We start from the raw sequence: 24,515 nt of genomic DNA, 5'->3' as shown, positions 1-24,515 counted from the left end.
GTAGGATCTGCAGCCACATTCCTAACCATTCCATATTTGCCTTGCTGGACAGGTGGTGTTTTGTGTGTCCTGGTGGCCAGGACCAATCACAGACTGGGTGGCTTTAAAAATAGAAGTTTACTCTCTCACAGTTATGGAGGCTCAGGCCCAAGATCAGGTCAAGGTGTTGGCAGGGCTCGTCTCTACTGGGCTTCTAACCATGTCTCCTTCATGTGTCCCACACAACCTGGCCTTTCTTCGTGCATGTAAACCTATGCATGCGGACTGTTCACATGTGGTTTCTTCTTAAAAGGATACTTGTCATACTGGAGTAGGATCTACCCTGAAGGCCTCACTGAGATGTTTAAATTCATCTTTGAAGACACTACCTCCAAATTCAGTCACATTCTATGGTCTCCAGGGTTAGGGCTTTGACCTATAAATACTGGGGAACGCAGTTCAGGCCACACCAGAAGGGAAGCACACTTGGGGCCTGTCACAGGGCTAAGGATGTTTGGGCTGTTTCAGGAGGCTCCTGGTAGCAGCTGAATGTAGGATGGAGGGAGGTGGGACTTCTTGAGTATGGCTGCACTAAAGTCACCCTGCTGGACTCAAGACCAGTATGTCTAACTTAACAAGGGGAGACCTAAGTGTCCATCATTTGTAAAGCTCTGAGTGAGCCCCGTCTGGCAGAGAGGACTTTCCACTCCAGAGAGAAAAAAATGGTTCAGATGTCCAGTGTGAAGGGGAACAAAACCAAAAAACTAGAGCCGTTCCAGTGCCTGTCACATGAGGGCCTCCCAGCTGCTCGGTGGGAGGCAGCCCAGGGCTGGCCACTTGGCAGTCATCTAAAATGTCTTGACAGCTATGACAGCTAAACACTGCACCTGAAAGGCCACCTACCCCTCGGAGCTCACTGAAGCCCTAAGGTAGGTGTGAGGCCACACTATCCAGATGGACCACGCCACTCAGCACCCTGCTCTGATGGCTGGGACAGGAGAGTCCAGAAGCTATGGTTATTCCCTCTATCAGAAAAACTCTTTGCAAACAGGACCATAAAAGAAAGTACCCATGTTTCCAGGGGCCTACCATCTTTCTTCTAACGCTTCTGTAAGGTCTATTTGTGAACAAGCTGGGCCCTGGAGCTCAGGCTCTCAGGAGCCGGCTGCAGCAAGTTTGGGTCGAGACAATAAGTCTTCTCAAAAACAAACAAAAACAAAAACAAAAAACCCTTAATAACCTCTAGGGCTGAAGGGATGGTTTAGCAGTTCAAAGTGTGTTCTGCGTCACAAGTTTGGTCCCCAGCACCCCCATTTGGCGGCTCACAACCACCTGTAACTCCAGCTCCAGGGGACCAACACCCTTTGTCTAGCCATGGGTACCACCCACACATACACGGCACACACACACACACACACACACAGAAATAAAAATAAAATTGAAATAACCGAGCCTTGGCTGATCAACCCCAAGAGGCTCCGGCGGCGGCTGTGTGGCGGGAGGTGTACTTCACAACCCTAAGGCAATGGCTTCAGAAGGGTGTGGCAACACCTGGTCCCTGGCCGGCTGACTTCTGCAGATCACGAGACACCACCTCTAACCCAAGAACCTCCTGTCTGTTTGAGCAGCTGCAGGACCCAGCAACGAATGTTTCTGTGAGGAACTACCAAGCGTGTAGAGTAAGATGTGCACTAGGTAAGTGATTGTAAGGATGAAGAACAGTTCCTGTTCTAGGGCCTTTCCACAAAAAAATAACTTTTTCAACTCTGCCAACTTTCCCAGCATAGCCTTCGTGCTGGGTTCTCCGCCATACACAGTGAGGAGAATGAACAAGATGGTAGCACTCATGGCCCAACTGGGAAGGGAAGATTATGTTAGTAGGACTAGGGGAGGGAACAAGGCAAAAGCAGATGACCACCAACACCCAACACCTCCCCCACAGCCCCCAAAGTGAGGGCCCATGGGAAATCCAAAATTGTCTTAATCGGACTGTGGCTTACAACTGGCAAGAGATGCTGATCCCACAGTAAGTCAGCTCTACGAGGAGAGGCACCATTGCCTCTCCCTGGGGAGAAAACCCAGGCTCTCATCCGTGCTAAGCATATGCTTTACCAAGCCACACGCTACCTCCTCTCCAGAGATGGGTCTTGTTAGTTAACTTTCGTTTTTCTTCCTTCCTTCCTTCCTTCCTTCCTTCCTTCCTTCCTTCCTTCCTTCCTTCCTTCCTTCCTTCCTTCTTTTCCTTCCTCCCTCCCTTCTCCCTTCTCCCTTTCTTCTTCTTCTTCTTCTTCTTCTTCTTCTTCTTCTTCTTCTTCTTCTTCTTCTTCTTCTTCTTCTTCTTCTCTCTCTCTCTCTCTCTCAAATAAAGCCTTGTGTATCCCTGGATGGCCTAGATCTCTCTATGTGTGCATGCATGTGTGAACTTGAACTTCTCATGCCCCTGCCTCTACCTCACAGATGCTGAGATTACAGGTGTATGCCACTGTGCCTGTTTATGTGGTGCTGAGGCTGAATTCAGGGCTACAATGCTAGGTAAACATGCTAAGCTATATTCCCAGCCCATTTTATTTACTTTTGACAGTGTTTCATTATGTGGTCCAGACTGACGCCAAAGTCATGATCCTCTGCCTCAGCCTCCCGAGTGCTGGGATTACAGGCTGCACTACACAACAGGTTCTTTGTGGAGTTCTTGATGAGGATGTGACAAATCTAGAGATGCCAGCTAGCCCTGCCTGCAAGGATATCTTACAGTCTAATGAGGGAGATTAATATGCCTTACGGTCTAGTGAGGGATATAAGTGTATCTTACGGTCTGATGAGGGATATGAGTGTATCTTACAGTCTAATGAGTTTATGAGTGTATCTTACAGTTTGCAGATGACCCCACCACACACCCACCAAAGGCTTATGTGTGCTCAGTCTCCAACTGGTGCATCTAGCCCCTGACAGGTTACTGACTTAGGAGGGAACCAGCCATCAGTGGACTCAGGGATGGAGACATAAGCTGCTAGCATCACTAGGAGGCTCTGGAGAAGGTAGCCTTGGTTGGGGGAAGAGGACTAGGGACACGCCTTTGACAGGTATCTGGCCCCTGGCCTCTTTCTACGTGACCCTGCTCTGCCAGATGTTCGAGCTGCCACGGTGTTCCACCTCACCAAAGGCCCAGAGCCAGGAAACAAGCTGAGCATAGTGAAGATGAGACTGCTAAATCTGTGTCCAAAACAACCCACTTCCCGTGAGTTTCTCCTTCGGGCCCTGTCGCGGTGATCGAAATGTGTGACTTACTTACCTAGTGTCCACATGTGTACGTATCAGCCTCCTGCTCTCCTTGTCATTTTGTATGAAAGGACTTCAAGTCAAGGTGTCGTGGTGGGGAGGACTGGCACAGAGCAGGGTGGGGGAGGTGGGGAAAGGCATGTGTCACTGGAGTGTACCAATGGCTAAAACTTGAAGCAAGAATTTCAAGAAGGGTGTGTGGAGGAGGATATGGGGGCAAAGGAAGATTTGGGGGTGGTTAAGACCAGACAGGCAGGGTAGAGCCAGGTGACTACAGGCTCTATGGACGCATGTACCCATGTGCTACCTCTTGACCAGAGGGAAGAAGTGCCGGGGGCTTTGAATCATGAACTCTCTGACTCTGGGGCAGCTCCACACCCATGCCACCTGTCACTTCCCCTGCTGCAGGCCAGAATGCTGCCAGAGGGCACAGACGTGGGCCGACTCTCATGTGTTCCACAAGGGTTTACAGGTCAGAGAAGTCCACTATTAGATTAAATTGTATCTAAGAAGTGTTCTTGTATTCTGGTGTCCTGGCTGCAGCTAGGGATGAAAACTTAGAAGCCACAGTTGCTTTGGAGACGATCCCAGGACCTCTCCTGTACTGCAGCTCTGCCCTTCGGTCACACTCTGTCCCGTTTATTCACCACGAGCCAGGATGGCTCAACCAATCTGTCTGCTGGTGTCCCCTCCCACTCTACAGGATCGAAAGCCAGGATTACAGCAGCCTGTGTTCCAGTACCCACAGCCTAGAGCCAGGCAGGGTCCATGTCCGTGTGTGTGTGCGTGTGTGTGTGTGTGTGTGTGTCTGTGTGTGTGTGTGTGTGTAGGCAGCAGGAGAGTTGGAAACTGAGGCAGGTTTCCCTCAGACTTCTGCTTCCAAAGACTTTGCTGTAGCAAGAGGGAGAAGGGGGTGGTACTGGTAGATTTTCTTCTGTCTCTTGAGGATGTGCTGGGCTGAGGGTTCCCATTGCAGTCAGTGGGGGCTGGTTACTGAGGGCAGAGAAGGCTATGCAGGGCTTCCTGTGGGGCTGTGGGATTCCAAGGTAACGCCCCAGACAGCCAAGATGCTTGGCTGTGCCAGCTCTGCTGGGGTCTGGCACAGCAAATGAAGCAAAGGCAGCCAAGGCCTCTCTCTCTGTGAGGGATGTTGGGGTGCAGGCAGGGCGGTGTGCTTCTGGGAGCCGTAAGTGGCGCAGCTGCTCTGGGGGGCACGTCTCTCTAGTCATGCTGTGTGGCTACTTAAAAAAAAAAAAAGGAGTGCTGGCATGTCTAGCAGGGGCAGGGGCAAACTTTCCATTCTTTGCTGGCCGGAGACCACAAGGACACAGAAGGCTGTGATGAGAATTACAGGACCCAGTGACTCAACGCATTTGTGACAGCTTTATTGTGGAGCGCTGCACGGGCCTGCCAATAGCACACGGTTGTGGTATTTAAAAGCTTTACACATTCCCTTTCCCTGGTTGGGCACCCCACCGTCAGCGGTGTGAAAGAGGCAGCTTGCAGTGGTGTGCTGGGGAGACAGGGTGTCGGCATCGTTCAGACTATGAGACAGATGTTCCAAAAGGCTTCCACGCAGGTGAGTCCCAGCTGCCACAGGAAGGGGGTAGGATTTGTTTGCAAGCTAGCGGGCAAAGTTGTGTGTGAATGCTTCAAGGGAGCTGTCATTCACTCTGAACTCTCTCATCTGGAAAAACAGTTGCTGGTGGGTCTTAAGAGGCACTGCAAGAAAGCAAGCTGGAAGCCCATCTTGGGGTTTCCACCATGTTCACTGACCAGGCAGAAACCATTTGTCCCCCCAAAACAACCCACCTCTTATGTCCTGGGAGCTCAGTTAACTCACTGGTGTTCTTATCTCTGCTGATAAAGTGCAAAGAACTTAAAGAATGTGCCAGAAGCCACAAAGTAAGTAAAGTGGCAGAGCTGGGATTCAAACCCATGCTCCCAATAGCCATCCTAGAAAACCTTTGATGCCACCAAGTACCAAGGGAACAGCTATGCTGACCTTTCTATTAGATTAAGTCGTATCTAAGTAGTGTTTCTACATTCGGCCCTGTGGTCTTCTGGATGAAGCCAGGGATGAAAATTTAGATGCCACAGTTGACCCAGAGTGAGGGCATCTGGAGCACACATACTTTTGGGAAACTGGGCTGCAGTTAACAAGTCAAAGGTAGGCGAGAGTGGAGTCTGGGCACTGAGAATGTGCAGCCACGTGCAGAACCCTCAATCTAGAGGTAGAAGAACCACAGGAAGGAAAGCGGGCCCACTGTTATCTAACAAAGTGATGGCCACCAATAACTCTGTGCAGGTGCAGCTTGGTGGCTAGGTTCTGGGACAGGGATGCCCTTTCCAAATGCTACAACTAGAAAGAAGGTCAGCCTGGCCCTGAAAAGCCACTGAGGGTCCCCCTAGACCCTCAGTGTCCTCACTGTCAAGTGAAGGGCTTGTGCCCAGGTTCTAAGAACTCAGTGCTGTCAAATAGTCTTCAGGGACCATCTCTGTCCCCTGACCCCGACACCATGTTCTCTGCTTCCTTGGTATGGCCTGGCTTAGGTACAAGAGTGACAGGAGTCAAGAAAGGGGCAGTGGACATGGTGGGGGGAAGATGGGTGGGGGGGAACCAGAGGCTTCAGGAGCACATAGAGTCCTCATGCACAGTGGGGGTCACACACACACTTCCCCTCCTGGGGCAGGGTTTGGACAACTTGGGAAAAAGGAGTGGCTAAGCTGACGGGGGTGACAGGTCTTTTTTGTGTCCTGCAGCATGTCAGCCTGTGTGACAATCTTCTATACAATTCTGTTTGCCGTAGTACCTTGACCTCTGTTCAGCCCTAATATAAGCCACAGATAAATAAATGTAAGTCACCGTCTCACTGCCAACATCTGACACACAGAACCACAGAGCAGCAGGCAGGTAGCATCTCGGAGGTAGTATGCTGTGTGAACCCTACATATAGAGTAAGACCAATGCCTGTTACGATGTGCAGGAAATTCAACTGGCCTTCCCTCAGGGACCTTTAGGGTCCTGACTGTCCTATGCCAGTACCTGCGTCCTCTGACATCATCTGGGCCAGGTACTGATCTGCCACTCCCTCTCTCTTGCTCACTCCTCTCTCTGTTGGGGCGTCCCCTCCCCACCATGTCTCTCTCCTTCCCCCATCTCCATCTAATAAACTTCTTTCATAAATATCGGTCAGGGGCATGGCATTTTCATATAAATATTAACAGCTATGTCTCAGAAGCAAAGCCTTTGTTTTAGTAAAGTTAGGCTTTTTTTTCCCCCAATGCCTAGGAACTTTCGAAATGAACAGCCCTTTAAATGGACTGGCTGGAACAAACCATCCAGCTTTCCCTACAAGCTTTGCATTTAAAAAGAGCTCCAGGAAACGGTGGCTAAGGAGAAATCTTCACACAATCCTATCAGAACCTCGGACTTTATCACTAGTCTATGTTTTAAGATTTATTATTTGTTCTTTTAAAAATATTTTATTTTATCTATGTGGGTTTTGCCTGCCTGCCTGTCTGTCTGTGCACCACTATACATGTGCCTGTGCAGGCCAGAAGGTGTCAGGTCCCAGGAAGTGGAGTTACAGACAGCTGTGAGCTGCCATGTGGGTACTGGACACTGAACCTGGGTCCTCTGAAGAGCAGCCAAGTGCTCTTAACTGCTGAGCCATCTCACCAGCCTCACCATCCTGAATCTTACCAGATCCAAAATATCAGATATTTTCCTATACATTTACTGGGTATGTGTGTGTGTCACTAACATTCAATGTAGTGGATTCTAGAACAATTCTCTTAGATATTTTTGGGGCTAAAACGAATACAGATTAATTTACAATTTTGCCAAGAAGAAAAAAAAAATGTTCACTGTCTCTCAGAAATGATTTTCCATTTCCAGGAAGCAGGGCTGTTATCTCGGTGGGAAGCTTCTCAGATTGAGCCAGAGTGCAGACAGCCATAGGCCTCAGCACACACAGGCTGGAAACGAGGACACCGCTACTCCCGGGAAGCTCAGCCCTAAAGGGACAGGAAACTAGGCTGACATTTTGGCTTCTCCTAAGGGTGATGTGATGGGCCAAGAACCTGGATCAGGTGTATCCTACAGCTGTTTGATCTGCTCACACAATGCGCAATTTTGAGTGCTTCACCTTGTCACATGCCAGGAAACGATATATCATACTGGGGTAAGCCATATAAAAATGCTGTTTAAACAGGACATGGTGTCACACTCAGCAGAGGGATTCTTTACACACCATACACTCACTCATCACACTCACACACAACACAGAATAAATATAAAATTAAAAAACAAAAAACCTAAAAATGCCCACAAAAATCAAACCCCAAATGTAGTATCTTTAAACTCTGAGGGTCACTTAACCATTTAATCCAATTTTAACAGTAGATAATACAGGGACTAATCAAGATATTTTGAAAAAGTGAAACACAATTGTGGGGGACTTTATGCCACAGACTCGTGAGATGAGCTTACAGAATGAGTGCACCCCTGTAGCAGTATTGCTCAGGTAACTTCGGCAGCCAGGTGTGAGGCGACCACTTGGGCCTCAGGTGAACTGGCCATAGTGGCCAGCAGGGTGAGACCAGGGCTTCTCAGCTCAGCACTGCAACATGGGACCAGATCACCCTCATGTGAGCTATGCTGGGCACTGTAAGACGAGCCCCAGCCCCAGCCTCTACCCACAGGATGCTCGTCATGGCGCTCTGCTAACACCCACAGGGGCAGCTGGAGTCTGCTGTCCATGCAAGCTGAGATGTGAGGAAAGTCTGGGCCACCCGGGAGGAACGTACCATGAGATGTGAGGCCCACCACACGCCCCACCCTGACAACCGCACCCCCCAACCCTGGGGAAGAAGCACTGCCTGCGAGTGCAGGGTCCCGGGGAGGTGAGGTCCACGAGGGGCTGGACGGGAGACAGGAAGGGCCCTCCCGCCTCCCCTGGGGTCTCTACTGTCTGGACATCCAGGTTCCTCTCCAATAGCCTCTCACCTCACCTGGCTGCCTCCTAACCCTTTAGGTCTCCACTTCAGTGTTCTTCCCGTGCCCCCAGCCCACCCCTGTGGGGATTTCTGTCTTTGCCCTGCAGCAGCAGCAGCAGCAGCTCCCTCCCCAGTGCGGGATTGCCTGCTTATGCTACCATCCAGCCACACCTCTGCACAGAACCCAACACACACCTCTCTCAGACTTGCTGCACTTTGTTTTCACTTGTTCTCTCCCCAGAGGCTGGCAAGGGCACTCAGCACATGCTAGGTTTATCACGCCCTTCCCCAAATCTTTTTGGCTACTTGGAGGAACTGCAATGGAAGGGCAGGGAGGCCCAATGAGCGAAGACATATCAATCATGTGTCCATGACGTCTAACAGTGCCATTCGTGGGTATGCTGGTGTCTCTGTAAAGGTCAGGGGTGTACCCAGCTCACACGACCCCCACACAGGGGAAGATACAAGCCTGCCTTTGTCCATGTGTATTTACTCTGGCATTCACTAGTTCTTATTATGACACCCGTTTTGAACCAATGTTTTGTGCCCTAAGCCAAATCACGCACCTGTCAATGTGTCAACAACATAAACTAAAAGTCCAGTGAGAGAGCTGACAGCTAAGCCGGATGGTAGACTTCCACACTTGGAACCGGTATTTTCTAAGGAGCCTCTGCTTACACATGGCCGGGGCGTGGTGCCACTCCAGGATCATTCCTGTGTTCACACCTAACACGCGGACAGGCAGGCAGCGGGCCAACGGCTGACCTCTGTCTGTGTGGTGCGCCTCACCACTGCGAGACTCCAACAGCAAGAACACAGAGACATTTCCGTCTAACTTTTATATGAAGAATTTAATTATCTATACACATAACTAATCCAAAAGGTTGTATTACAATTGTTAAAGCCGCAGGTTTATATATTTATATATTTTACATTCATATCCACGAGAACACTGAGGCGCAAGTAGACCAGGAGGGGCGGCCCCGCCCTTTGCACCATGTGAGGGGAGAACGACCATGACACAAGTGCCGCAAGCCTCTCCCCAGGAGGGAACCCGAGGGCGCCATGTCACACTTAGTCCTAGGACAGCTAAGTGGCAGTCAGGCTTCCCACCCTGTCTTCTGCGCTGTCAGCAGCGGGCATCCTTTCCTGTTCTTTTTTATTGAGCGCTTCCAACTAATGTCTAGAGACAAACATGGCTTCAGCTACAGCACAGTTAACACATACACAGACCAGGAGCGCCATTTCATATTAATCTGTAGAAACTCCACAGTCTAGTTAAAAAATGTAAACACTGGAAATTAATTGCAGGGAGACTTCTATACATTCTTTCTTGTCAAGAAAATTACTTGTTCAAAATATTCCATGAAAAGCAACTGGAATAAAACTTCATGTAACAGAGGCTAAGACCACAGATGCTGCTGATCTTAACCACCTTGGTGGTGGTGTCTTACTGATTTATGGTATGAGAACACACCAAATTAAAAACTCAAAACAAAACACCAACGCAACCAGATAAATCTGAGACCAAACGGAAACACAGGTGCTTTCTCGTGTGGTTACAAGGTCACTGTGCAAAATAAAGTTAATGCAAAATGCAGTAGGTGAGAGCGCTGTACACGCTGGCAGCCTCTGCCACGGAGAGCTGCTCTTCAGTACAGATGTGTTACATGCGCAACAGATACACGTGACAATCACAAACAAGCGTGACACCTTCTGTTTAGTCAGGCTCGGTCTACACATCTTCGCAACAAGGACACCCAACTCCTCTGTGCTCTACAGTAGGGGAAAAGCCCAAAACTACACAATTTACTTGGTAACACTGGACAAAATGGAAAAAAATACATCAAGTCTCAGATTTATGGACATTTGGAACAATTTTTAATCGCACATGCAGCATTCCTTGATAGTGGGTCTTTTTGCAAAACCAAAATAGCAAAGAAGTAATTGATTGATTTCTTTTTTATTAAAAGGCTAAAATACACATTTAAAAATAATCTTAAAACTACTGAGAGCGCCTGTGTAAAGGCGAGGCAGTCAGTTTGAGTAACGAGGAAAGCCACAAAAGGACCCACCACCCTGTGCACTTTTGCAATCTGCTTCTGTCTCTGCAGCAATGACTCAGACACTGTGGTCACATGCAACTAAGGTCAATTGAGGTAAACTGCTCTGCAGTGAGTTCTTCTACTCAGAAGGCAGTAGGTGATCATGCTGCAAGTCACATGATCAAGGCTGCATCTCCCATCATCCCTCTGGGCAGTGATATGGGATAGTGGGTCTCTTTGAGGACTTTCAAGCCTGAGGGGGGGATGGACAACATATGATTCCTAGAAAAAGGAGGAAAACAACACATAAGCAAAACAAAACAATGAGCAAAATTCAAGCTTGGAAAATGAGTCAGGCATGTACACAGCATGGTGCCAAAATAATTTTTAAAAAAAAGGAAAAGAAAAAAAAGTAAGAAGAGGAAGAAGAAGGAAGGGTGGGGAGGGGAGGGAGGGGGCATGCTACAGAAAGAATGAAAATTTAAAAACAAAACCAAAAACCCCACGAGATAGTTTCGCATCACAGAAGGTCTTCAAAGAGACTGTTGCAAATGCAGCAGTGGTCTGGCTGTAAGTTCTGCAACCCAAGCTTGGCAGAATCAGAGCAATGCTGCATGTTTCACGGGAAGATACCAGAGCGGAGAGGAAGAGAGCCACCAGGGCACTTACATTGCTGGCTCGGGTCCATGTCTGTGGTGAGCTTCACGTAATTGGATGGGAAGAGCCCAACTTGCCCATTGACTTCTCCTTTCCACCAGTCGGGGTCCTCCTTGTTGAGGACGTTGATGATCTGGCCCTTGCTGAAGGCCAGCTCGTCGTCGTTCTGTGCGGTGTAGTCGTACATCCCGATCACCTGGCACACTGAGGAGACAGGGCTGGTGAGCAGCTGCCGCCAGCGGCCGCACAGTCCCCTTCTGAAGGGGAAGAGCGAGGTGGAAGGAGGCAGGGGCTTTACATGGTGTGGGCAATGGAGGAAGACGAAGGATTAAATTTGAAGACAGCAATACTTTTATGCTGTCTTAAATGTCATAGCGTCTTCCCTTCGGGGTACTCGTCAGCAGATAACGGGACCCCTACTCTGAGCGTAGCGGAAGGACGTACAGCGCTGACTCTGGACGCCAGGCTGGCACCAGTTCCTACCACACAGCACAGACAGCCAGGGAAAATAGCGCTTGCCTGTCTTCATTTTAAGTTCTTTTGGTGACGGTGAAGACTGAGCCCAGGGCGGCGTGCACACCAGACAGGTGAGCTCTACCACTGAGCTTGCAGCCCTGGCCCTGGCCTTTTCAAAGATGGAACATAACTAGATCACCGATCTGCTCACACTGCTAGCGCTTTAAGCAGTGATTCTGCCGTAAGCGACGACTACGCTCAACAACAGCTTTCTTTCTCTCCTTTTCTTTTGACCCCACGTTGGGTCGGCCCGCTATCGCTGCCTGGCACCTTTCTCATTCTGAACCCACCCGTGTGCAGCTCTAGGGTCCTCAGAATCACCAGCTAAGAGGACAGAATCATTTCTGCAGATGACTCGGGCTGCTGGAGAGGGCTCTTCCAAGCCTCCCCAGGGGATAGCAGGTTCAAACAGCACCCCACTGCCTACACAGGCCTCAGCTCATGCAGAGAGGACCAGCTGGGAATCAAGAGCTCAGTCACATTTATATGAACTGATGTCATGTTTAAAGCTGGTTTCACAGGGGACATAAAGCACAGACATCCAATCACAAGGTGACGATAAAACAAAATTTCCATTATCTCTATAGATGCCACCAGGAGCAGGGACACCTAAAGACCTAAAGCAGAAATCTGCTGCACTCTGAGCTCTGTTAAGACCAGCAAAACAGCTTAACTTGATGCCTTAGATCAGAAAACAGGCAGGCGAGCCAAGCGCAGCCCTCTGCCTTTGCGGCCCTCTAGGAAAACACACATACATCTTGCCCACTCAGTGAGCACCCTCTGTCCCCAGCAAATGCCACAAGGGAGCTATTTTAGCTCCTGACCTACTGAAGCCCCAGCAGTTTATTTTTAGGGTCCCTTTCTGCTGCCTAACCCACCTGCCCAAACCCCAGTGTAAATAGCTAGAAGGAAATCAAGAGAGAAACCTGGCTTTAATGTCACCGCATTCCAACTGAGGCCAACAGAGCTCTGCGGTGCTCAGCACAGAAAGGCCACCAAGATCAAGGACAAGAGCTAAGCACATGTGAAAATACCACAAGACTTTGAGTGAGAAGCCTGAGTGGGAGCGAAGTGGCCCCCGGCGCCTTACCTGCAGGCAGCGCTGCACACTTGGGTAGCTCAGTCGGGGTGATTTTGCTCGTTCCAGGACTTAGAAGTTTGACATAATTTGCTGGAAACCAGCCTATCTGGCGCTTTTTCCCTCGAGCCTAAGAAGAAAACAATACTGTTTTACAAAAATGAAAGCCCATCTTTCTTATACACTGAGCTGAGAAACAGAGGCCATTTACTGTCACAGAAATCAAACTCGGCTGCTACATTCAGAGTGTGGCAGCCGTTGGTGGGCAGAGCCTGGAATGTTTCCCACAGGCTGGATTGTGTAGAGCACACATTCAGAATAGCCTGCGGTGTGGCTGGAGTGATGGCTCAGGGTTCAGAGCACTGGCTCTTCCGGAAGACCCGGCAACTCCCAGCCCCACGAGGCAGCTTACAACTGTCTATAAATCCAAATTCTGGGGACTATGCCTGACACCTTCTTTAGGCCTCCACGGGCACCAGGCAAGCGAGTGCTGCACAGACATACATTTAGGCAACACGCACACACGCGCGTCTCTTTGGAAGAAAGCTCTGATAAAAGCGCCTGTTAGGGCAGGGGATTTAGCTCAGCCGTTAAGAGCACTGGCTGCTCTCTGAAGACCCAGGTTCGGTTCCCAGCACCCCCATGGCAGCTAATCACTGTCGGCAACTCTAGTTCAAGAAGATCAGGTTCTTTCTTCAGGCACACCTGGTGCACACACATGCATGTAGGCGGAACATCCAGGCACATAAAATAAAAATTAAAAATAAATAAACGGACTTTTAAAAATCACTTTTTTGCATTGGGTCAAGGAGTAGATGAAGACACTTTGTTACTTTTGAATCACATGGCTATAGTACCTATTCACCAAATAAGTAAAGAAAACCAAACACCACCACATCACGCCTCTGCCCCACTCCAGTTCTCACAGGGACACTGGGTTACCTGTAGACACAGCTCAGATTTTGGTTGGCTAAGTGAGAGTCATGTCCTTGGCCTGGTGCCTAGCTCTGCACCATGAATCTGCCGGTGACTACTGCATGTGCCTGGCTGTGCCCGCTGTACACCTGACTGGTGCCCTGCACATAGCTCTTCACTATTTTGCACTGTTTCCATGCGAGAGCCATGGCATAGCAAGCCACCCATGCTCTTGTGAAGTCCAGAGGCATTCTACACTCTGTTTTGTGTGAAGTGCCAGGAGTATGAGGGCTAACATGCAAGTGTCTTTAAGGAGCCAACCACCCACATGTAGAAACAGAAACATGCATGGAGTGTCATAGCATCAGCCTGGCTAGGAAGCCCCCAGTGGTGTGAGCATGAGGTCAGCCCTGAGGCCAGAGGAGAGTGCACTGCCAGATGCAAGAGCCCCAGAGGCCTTTGGAGAAGTGAGATGTGGCTAGCCCCTGAAGAATCAGAGGCCAGTGGAAAGGAATGCCATGACCCAAGGGAGTGAGGCACAAGGCCCAGGGGTGCGGCTGTCTCAGAGCAGGCACGCTGCTGCAAAGGAAGGAAGAGGCATAGTCGGGGCCTCATGGGAATATTCTAAGCTGGAGAGGGACACATGGGCCGGAAGGCCAGCACAGTCAGGACGCAGTTGCACAGCTTGGCTGGCCGGACTAAGTAGCCTTCTCCATGGCTATTATGGCCATTTTCCCAAGGAGAGCAGGAGCCACAGTTAATGGCACAAGCCTGTAAGCATCTAGGTGGGAGAACTTCAAGTTTGAGACCAGCCAGGAGTACACAGCAAGACCCTACCTCAAAAGTAAGTCAAAGCTGGGAATGGCGGTGCATGTCTTTAATCCTGGCACTTGGGAGGGATAAGCTGGTGGATGTTTTTGAATTTGAGGCCAACCTAGTGAACTCCAGGCTAGCCAAGGCTACACACAGTGAGACCTTGTCTAAAATAAAAAGAAACACTACTGCTCCCTACTTCTCACACATACAAAGCAGAATGGATTTCTGGGGCTCAGTTAAGTTCTCCCAACAAGTACACTGTTGCTGGCTAGTACCTCTGGACAGGGCTCTGGCCACCCACTAGACAGCTCCCTGTGTAAGTTAGCTACATTGCAGCCTGTGGCTCTTCTTCTGGCCAAGAGCATTTTCTCTTCATATGTCCATCTCACCACAGCATGGGTCCTCCCTCAGGACTGGCCTGGTCCCATGCATAGCAGGGAGCCCTAGCCGGCCCTCCTTCCTTCCTGAGGAGTCTCCTCCACATTCCACGGCCAATACCCACCCTTCTGTCTCAGAATTATCTGTCTCACGCCATCCGGCTCAGAGCCGCAGCAGCTAACGTGATAAGCAGACCGAGGGCACATCAGGATGGCAGAGTTACCATGGGCTCATTCAATCAGGACGTTGGGTTCTCTAGAAGGGGCTGCCATGGATGACCAGCTCACATGCGGGGGAATCCTGTGCTATACAGCAAGCCCCAATGCTAGACACTAAAGGAGAAACACTGTCTGCATCCCTTGCATACAAAACCAGACAGCTGGTGGGAAACTTAGCCCTTTGGCAGGCCACTAAGGAATGCCTGTGTGGTGAGTCCTGGCCCAATCTCCTTCATGAAGAAATGGAGGAATGCCAATGGAACAAAGCCAGGTGGAGCCTGCAGTCCCAGCCTGGGTTCACTGAGTGAGAGGAAGATGGAGGGTTGGAGGGAAGAATTTCCTGTCCAGGAGCCAGTAGGCCAGCCTCTTATGTACAGTTTTTCCTATGCGTGCACATATATGTATGGCTGGTTCCAGGATCCCTGAAGATTCCAAAACACAAGGCAATTCAAGGGTCATCTCAAGAAATGCTGGAGTGTTGCTAACCCCTGAGAGGTGCAGCCCTGCTACTGAGGCCAACAGCAGCTGCTAGGGAACTGACTTCTGAAACAAGCCTTTATTTAGGGGAGAAAATGTACAGAAAAGCAGCAGTTTACAGGGACAGTGCAGAGAACATGCGTGCGTGCGTGCGTGTGTGTGTGTGTGTGTGTGTGTGTGTGCGTGCGTGTGTGTGTGTCCAGAGAGGCCAGAAGAGGTCATCAGATACCCTGGAGCTAAAGTGACAGGCCGCGGTAAGCTGCCTGATGTGGGTACTGGGAACTTATTTCAGGCCTCAATCACTGAGCCATCTCTCCAGCCCCCAAGTCATGCTTCTTTAACCCTACATATTTCAATAGGCATGTATTAAAAATGTGAACCACAGCATAAAAAAACTGAACAATAAAAAAACTATGTTTTAGTAAAGTTAACAATGCATACATAGCAACTTGATCCATCTGGTCCCTGTATCCCATCATCTTGTCACATATTTTAATTTCATAGAGTCCAGATAAGACTCAAGATATTGCCACTCAGATATTACCTCTTTTCTGTAAGTTTAGTCATTGATGTTTTTGAGGTGTGCAGTCCTTCCGTGTTCCATTTTAGTTAAATAGTCCTCATTTTGCATTTATCTTATGTTTGCTCGGGATTAGACTCTGCTGCAATTCTGCTGACACAGGATGGACGCTGTGCCCTTGCTAGGTACCTGTCTGCATGAATAACATCCATTTCTCTCCACTAGCGATGATATTTTAATCCCCCGATTACTACCCTAGTTCTCAACTGTTATCACTGTATCCTTGCAAATAACAAGCATTATATGGAGTTACTAGACAGATAGCATACACAGTTTCTTTTCCTTACATAAAGTTCCTCTTAGATGTAGGAACATCGTAGTTGCCACAATGATACACAATGGCAACCCTTCTACAGTATCTTTGTGTCTGGAAGTAAGAATTACAGAAGGTATCTGGAATAGTGAAATGAGTAAAGTGATCTCAATACACACAGAAACAGAAAACAATATGATGAACATATACATCTTAAAACACCTCTTATGAGACTCTCTACTTTTGTAGTGATGCATGCCATTAATCCCAGCACTCAGGAAGGCAGAGGCACACTCTGAGTTTGAGACCAGCATGGTCTACAAAGCGAGTCCAGGACAGCCAAGGCTACACAGAGAAACCTGTCTCAGAAAAAAACCAAACCAAACCAAACCCAACTTTACTTGTGTGTGCCAGGTATGACACATAAGGCTGTCTCTGTGCAGGCCCAGATTTCATTCCACAAACTCTCAGTGTCTCCTGCACTCCCAGCCTGAGCCTGGGGCCTACAGGATACATGTTCAGCTGGCCCCATCTCTCAGAACCAAAGTGCTTAAGGCCCTCGAGCCCCTCACTGGATGCAGGGTTCCGACAATAGGAGTTCTTTGTATTTTGCAGTGAAACACCGTTCCTTGAGGCTGTGTATTCATGCTTACAGAATTTTAAACGAACACAGAGACACTAACTTGCAGCTCTCCTTCCCACCATCCACCTGGGTTCTTTTTTCGGATCAAAATCAGCTGACCAGGAGCCAGGGTGAGTTGTTCGGGACCAGTAGCTGTGTAGGAAGCAATAACTTGGGCAATTTCTGAAAAACAAGATCAAGTGTTGCAGTGTATTGTCAGAGTGAGGAGAAGAAATTGCTAAGACAAAGCCATCTCCCAGGATCAGAGATAAAGAGCATGGAAGTCAGCATACTGGCTGGTTCCCACTCTGTGCTGGGTGTTCTGTTTCGCTGACACCTCTCTCTTGCCCCTTCCCGGGAGCCATATGCCCACCCATTCAAGGCCTCTGCTTGTCTTTCAGATCAGCTCAGTCTTCTGTGGGCCCCTCATGGTCTTACGACTAGCCCCACTCCCTGCCATGAAGCCCCATTGTGCCTGACCCCAGGCTTCCTGTCAAAGACCCCGCAGTTACTATACTATGAACTCCAATGAAGGGCCAGGTCCTGGCTCCTGCAGTTCCATAAATCTGAGGGACACTTCCCTCTGCCTGGATACTAATAGAAAAAAATTAGACTCTTCCCAGAACCCAACAGGAGCCTGTCTGCAGCTCCCTTACACATGGCTTAGGACTGTCTAGTCCCCCCATCAACATATGAGCCCTGCCTCATATTCTAAGAACGATCCAGGAATTTCTGGTTTGAATCACGGAACCAAGAGTTTAACTTCTTATTTCAATTTACAAGAGGAATATAGGGTTATGAGAACTTTATGCAAAACTAGCAACTCAACATAGAAAGAAAAAAAATGTCAATAGTTCTACAGTTTTTCTGAATCTGAAAAGTCTTTTGGGAAGACTCCCAGTGGGACCACAGCCCAGGCTCTGGAGCAGCTGAGGCGACAGCTCCCTGGAGCTGTGGAAGCAAACTCTTTCCAGAACAAACCGTTTATTCCTCTACACTCACCCATCAAAGAACCTGAGAGTAAAAAGGACAGAAAGAAAGGAAGGATGGCAACAAAGAAGTAATGAAATACCGAAAGATGGAAAGAAAGGGGGGAAGGCCCCACACCCTGACATCTCCTACTGTCTGCCAGCTGAAGTGCAGAAATCAGGTCCTGCCCCTTTAACAAGCCCCCATCACTCTGCCCTGCCATCTGAGGCTGGCCACCACAACAGGAGGAGCAGAGAAAACCAGCTTGGTGCCTCAAGAAACCCAGGAAGGCAAAAAGCTTGGAGCCCAGCTCACAGCTAGTCTGTCTCTAGCTAAGCAGGGAATCTGTATGGGGTAAGGACGCTCTTTAGCATGCCAAGGACAAGTTCTAGATTCCAAGTTTTGGGTTTGGAGAAAGTCCCAATTTGTGTCCTATTTGTGTCAGCTGTTTCTGCTCCTCAAAGGACCTGGCATGCGAGTCGGCGATCTGCCCTGGCATTCTGAAAAGCTCCCATGTCCCCAAGCAGCTTGCTAGTTCCACGGTAAAGTGAGGCCCACCTGAACACTCTCAGGGAGCTAACTGGACCCTCTGGAATAACAGCTGTTGAAAGCACAGACAACGCCCAGTAAGAGCAAGGATGCAGCCATGAGTTCCGACTAAAATCCCTCTTCCTGGCCACGTGAGCCCGGCTGGCGCTGAGCACACAGCCTTCTAAGCACAGCAGTGCCCATTCAAACCTATAATTTCCTAAGGCTATGACAGCAAAACAGCACCAATGACCTTGACCAGGAAGACAGGCCATACCAACTGTATCATTTCACAGCTGCTTCCTTCTCTTTTCAGGCCACTATTAATAGAACATGTGATTTTGCTTAAACAGACTAAAATTTTGGATTCTGAGGCCTGACTATCATTTTGTATCTTTAGTGTCTGCCCAGGGAAAACCACCTGATTCTAAATTAGTAAGACCTGCCGTCTGATGTCGGCCGCCGTGCCTCTGATCTCCACTTTTGCCTCACTGGGCTTCGTGTGCTAACAGGAGACAGCCAGGCTTTCCAGACCCAACCAGACAATGCCCGTGACTCTGCAGCTTCTTCTCAGCTCTGTACACAGCTTCCCACTATCTTTGGGAAAATCTCCACTCCCCACAAGTGCAGCTGCAGCCACACTTCTGAGCCATGGACATTTCATCAACAGGGAAGGATCCAGCCGTGCTGTCAGGGCAGATCCCTTTGCCTCTACTGTAGACTTCTGGCTGTAATAAGCAAAGGTTTGGGAACAACAATCAAGCACATTCATAGACATTGAAATACAAGCATTGGGGGGTTGTAACTTACCAGGTTTTTTTCCTAAACTCCCTGTTTTCCCAGCAGTTCCAGAGCCCTTAAAACAGAGCAAAAGGTCTCATTTGCACGTGGAAGAGTTCACCACACAACTTTTAAAAAATGATTAATAATACAAACCCACTGGAGCCCTGAAATCCCTCTCCATTCTGGGGAGACATGGAAGCACTTGACAAGAGGGACACATCAGCACACGGATGGCCCTGCAGGCCGGGAGGCTGAGGCCAGGGCTGCATGTAGCACGGGCACATCCTGGAACCGGGTAAACTCAACAGAAGGCTCCGTGCCAGGAGCACTATGCCCGCCCCCTCAGCTCTTTACCTCCACATGGCACCAAATACTTCCTACATTAAAGCAGAGACTACTGCAGAGCCTGGATCTACCATCAGACTTACTACATTAAAGAGCTGATATTTCACTACGTTTGCACTGGGATTCTCCGTAACTGAACCAGCACAAAAAGGATAGATTCCACCCCTCCCCCTTCACGTCTGTCCAAAGAGGGGGCCCACTGTCCTGCATGGCATTTCTACCCATTTTCACACCATCTGAGCACCAACTTTTCTCTCTCCATGCTGGAAGCACAATCATAGAAGCATCCAATAGTTTTTTTTCCCCAGCAACTAAGTGTTCCAAAAACACTCTGTGGGGTTGAATTCCTCCCGGATACCCATGGAACTTTAACCCAGCTCAGTCAGCCAGCAGAGACCACGGGAGCCAGGACAGGGGCCAGAATGCAATCTGTGTGACAAAGTGCTTTATTGTCAATTAATGCTCCCCCTTGAGTGCCTATCCTTGTAGTAAATTAAGCATTTCAATTGAAATAAAGCAAAGGGTTTAATAAACTGAGTCAGAGCTACTGTAAAGATAAAAATATACAGTATGTCTACAAGGAATGCATTTTATCACTGCTGCTATGTTCTGGTCACTGAAATTGAATGACCACTAAAGAGGAAAGGTTTGAAATAAATTTTACTCTAATTAACAAGCACAGTTATAAACTATTAATTTTCTTGCTCTTTTAATAGCCTGCATATCGAATAAAGGAATATCAATGAAAAAAAAAAAAAGATTGTAGTTACTTTCCATACATGAGCTTATAATAACCTCAAGCTCCACACACTCAAGAAAGCCATTGTCCAGACACAGAGGTCAGATAGATGGCGCCATTGTGTCCCTGTAAGAAGCCCCAGGCAGCGGGGGCAGGTTCTGTCCTGGCTGAGTCTACAGAAAAGCTGCCCCAGAGATGGAGAGCAGAAAGGACAGCCCCGCAGGCCCACCGGTCCAGCCTCCTGTCTGTAGCTGGGTGTATTGTTTCCTTTTAAGTCTGGTAGGAAGCTGTGCTCTCACAATGAACTTTTTATTGTCACTTGAATGTATTTAACTTTGATTTAAAATCTTAACTAACCGTTATTCCACAGCCAATAATTAAATAGCTGAAGACTGCTGAGGAGGACCTCAGAGGAGAGCTGGCCTAAAGCCACAGTGCACAGCGTTTCTGTTTACATATTATGGGTGTTTTTAGGCACAAAGTTGTAATTTATTAAAATGTAAGAAAAGCTTCTGGTTTTTCAGTGCAACAGCTTATTTTTATTATAATGTTATTATTCTTAATACTTTTATTATTATTATTTAAATATGTATTAAACCTATCTCTGTATACATGGTCTATCTATCTCTATCTATCTACACAGAAAATGTAAGCAAAATTTTAATAAAATAAAAGTAGATGTGAACAAAATGGTCTTGTTTTTTTTTTTTTTCCCTGATCCAAAAGGCAAGCTCACTTCAGAGTGTTCATATCTGACGGCAGGAACTGAAGTTTCCTACCCACGAAATGTTATTGTCATACATAATCTTAGTGGAGCCAGCTCATTGGCCTGGAGAAAGGTTGGATTTTCTCTTTCTAGGTCTATGGAGGTCAAGCCTTAAGACTACAAGCCAGCTGTCTTATAGGGAAAATTATTTCCCCCAGCTCCTTTCTGCCAGATTCTGCAAGGGTGGGCAGACTTACATCCAGAATTTAGCAAGCTGATCTCAATACCACAGCAAGCAAAAATTCCCCAAACAATAGTAACTCAGACTTTTTTTTTTTTTAAGCACATTAAATCATTTCTGGAGTGAGAAGCTCAATGGCAAGTGTACTAGGGTAAGTTACAAGGCCATTCTCACTGCAGCCACAGAAACACAGGGCCTACACAAGAAGGTAATATGCACTCTCTGGCATTTACGTGACAGCAAGTGCCTTTCCACTCACTTATACTCAATCATGCAGCCTCTACAGGCTGTGTCAGTGTTGTCTCTCAGCGCCTAGGAGATGTGAGGAAAGAAAAGAAAGCAACTAATGGATTTACTGCCCTTAAAAAGCCAAGGTTAAGTCCTGCTGGCTTATTTCTACGTTTCTGTTGAGTGGCTATAATTATACCAGGAAACTCCCCTAACTTGAACTTGACCACTATAAAACACCCGCCAACCCCAACCATTTCATCACAATTGCATCACCTCAAGACCATGTACTATGCGATCAGAAGCCTAAGGAGGCCTTTCCTACCTAAAGGATAGTGGCACTGCCCAAAGCATGCCAACCTCTTAGACCTTAATGTCTTCCTAAAAACAGAGCTGAAACTCCCTGCTGCTCTCCGGGGTCAGTGTGGCCAGAACATCTTCAGCCACACAGGCAAAGTGCTGCTGCGAGCCTCTAAGACCAATGGCTGGAAAGCACTAATCAAGAAAGTTTACTCAGAAATCAAGAACTGGCTCCACGCAGAACACCATCAGCACTGAACATCAGGACAGAGTGGTGAGGAGTGCAGCCTCCGCCTAAGCCCAGAATTCTGTGTGAAGGAGGCCAGTGTGTGACCACAGCACCAAAGGGTACAGACTGCTGCAGCTAGAGCCACACTCCGGAACTTGGCAGAACCCAGCACAGCGCTCCACCGTCAACCACTGTGACTCCCCGCCAAGAGAACCAGCACACACAGAGGGAGAGGGAGAGGAGACAGTTAATGTGGGTTTACCTCTGAATCTTTAAGCCTCACATAGTTAGAAGGGAAGACTCCGGACTTGTCGCCCACTGCTCCTGTCCACCAGTCACCATCTTTCTTGGTAACCAAAATCACATCCCCTTGCTGAAAGGTTAAATCTCCTTGCTCAGAACTCTCGTAAGTGTACATGGCAATAAATTCTGGAGAAATATTGAGATACGGAGAGAGCTTGATTGTTTAAAGACATCCCAGATAGCTTTACAAAAGCAAGGTTATGATTCAGGAGTCAGAGTGAGACTCATTCAAGACATACTAGCCACAGATTAAAACACGGGGCTGTGCCGTTCCTGGACTCTGCATTCCCCACTGCACATACAAATGCAATGCACACAGAGGGAGACGGCTGGGAAGACCCAGCCACAGGGCTCAAAGTGAGCCCACTGCACATCCCCCGACTGGACAGCGAGAGTCATCTATGACTTACGATCTATGAAAAGCCTCCACATTTAGCTGAGTGAGTGTCTACCTTGTGCCAGGCACAGGGTAGGCTGTGATCACATGAAGGCAAAGATCTGTATTTCAGTTAGTTTTGAAGGCTTTCAGAGACAGTTCATCCTTTACATCAATCAAATGATGCATCTTTCACTATTTAAGTGCTTGAGCGAACACCTGAAACATACAGACCCTGTATATAAAAACAGTGGGCATGCGGTTATGCTTGGATATCTGTTTTTCATTCACGTTGCATAAGCAGGCATAGTGGATTATGTCAAAAGTAACATCTCCCTAACCTAAGAAATAACCAATTGTTTCTAACCAGCTTATTAGAAATTAATACTCATGGGGTTCAGTTTCAAGGAGTGGGAGCTGGTGTTCTCTAATGACAACAGTCGGAGGTATGTGGTCCACCAGAACAGCTCCCTGGAACTATGTAGGTACAACTCTGCTTTGCTCTGAATTAACCCTGAGGCTCAGAGCAAACTCAAGCTCACCAGAAAAAAATCCTAGACAACAAAACAGAAGATTTACAGAGACAATGTTTCATCCATTTTAAGTAACAAAAATCAAGTAGTTCAGAACAGAATCTGTGTTGTTACATTGTAACATACATCACAGCAGACAGCATGGTTACATGTAACACACATCACAGTAGACAGGATTGTTACATTGTAACATATATCACAGGAACCAGGACTGTTACATTGCAACATGCATCACGAGAGACAGGATTGCTACATTGTAACATACATTATATCAGCTAATACCCTTCAGTGCAGACTGCAAGGCTGGCTAGCAGCTAGAACTTTGGTATACAGATCTCCCCTGGGCAATTTCACATTTGCTTTATTTTATGTACGGCTCATGTATGGAGGCTGGCTCTCTCCCCCCAGCGTATAGGTACTGGAAAGCACACTGGGGCTGTTAGGGCTGGCCGCAAGCTCTCCATCAGCCGAGCTACCTTGCCAGCCCTCCCCTGGCTAATGTGATATGGCGAGCTTTGCCCTAATGAAACTGAAGTGAGCACACAGAATGACACCCTAAGGTCTGTGCTGAGCGGCATCCCTCATCACAGGGGTTTCCTTCAACTGCTGAAGCCCCCAGCACTGACTGTTGGAGAAGAGGGCTGGGCCCACAGCTGACATAAGGTCAGTCAAGTGCCCTTGGGCAAACACGACTGTCTTTGGCCCTCCGTGCTGGTAACGTGAAGCTCCACAATAAAAAGCGAGAAGCCATACCACACATACGCAGAAGTCAAAGCTCTAACGGGCATTCTAATTCCTTGTTTTGGTCGCATGTCTTATTTGATTTCTCGGTATTCTGGGCTTGGACTGGTCACGTCTGCTCCCTTTAACTGCTCATTCCTATCTGGCCATTTCTGACAGGATGTTGGACATTCTATATGGTTCCTGGATTACTCAATATATAAACCACCTTCTTTAAGTCCATTTAAAATCCAGATGTTTAGGAACCTCAGAAATGTGACCTCTAGCTGAGCGCAGTATTGCAGTTCCAATGTAAGGAGGCTGCAGGGACGACGGGGCTTTTCTGGCCCGCCCTACCCTGCACACGTCTGTGGAAAAGCCAGACTCACCGGGGACTTGAGAAGGCTCCCAGCAGGCTCCCTTTCAAGAGACTCTTAAGAGGGGACAGGCCAGTCCCGAGCCACTACTTAAATCTATCCAAATGGATAATCTGTTCAATCTAATTTACAGTTTAAATTAGATGATGTTTAATGTATTATTAACAAGAGGCTCATTAATCTGTAAATAGCCTTTCTTAGAATCTCTAACGCCAACATCCTCGTCCAAGAATTCTTTCCACAAGACGAGTATTCTTCCCTGGGTTTTCTAATGCCCAACTCATTTCAAAACAGACATCCATTTAAGATGGCAACGTGCCTCTATTC

General features: G+C 48.1%; 1 protein-coding gene across 9 annotated transcripts in view; it reads right to left on the bottom strand.

Annotated features, from left to right (window-relative positions):
- Itsn1 (intersectin 1) overlaps positions 1-24,515 on the bottom strand; it is a 182,394-nt gene that overhangs the window by 36,278 nt on the left and 121,601 nt on the right. For 3 of the 9 annotated variants that reach the window (XM_021628727.2, XM_021628721.2, XM_021628732.2), the window contains 5 exons: positions 22,142-22,308; positions 19,119-19,164; positions 16,873-16,994; positions 12,565-12,682; positions 10,971-11,162 (listed from right to left, as the gene is read on the bottom strand). In XM_021628727.2, the coding sequence (XP_021484402.1) occupies positions 10,971-11,162; positions 12,565-12,682; positions 16,873-16,994; positions 19,119-19,164; positions 22,142-22,308 (645 nt within the window). Of the gene's footprint in view, positions 1-9,088; positions 10,584-10,970; positions 11,163-12,564; positions 12,683-16,872; positions 16,995-19,118; positions 19,165-22,141; positions 22,309-24,515 lie in introns of those variants that run through there. The other 6 variants (XM_021628736.2, XM_021628743.2, XM_060370744.1 and 3 more) reach the window with 3 other exon arrangements.

This window comes from Meriones unguiculatus, chromosome 17 (assembly GCF_030254825.1).
Source record: "Meriones unguiculatus strain TT.TT164.6M chromosome 17, Bangor_MerUng_6.1, whole genome shotgun sequence".
NCBI classification, from domain to species: domain Eukaryota; kingdom Metazoa; phylum Chordata; class Mammalia; order Rodentia; family Muridae; genus Meriones; species Meriones unguiculatus.
Note: the sequence above shows the minus strand (reverse complement) of the source record. Positions and strands in the feature narration are given on the sequence as shown.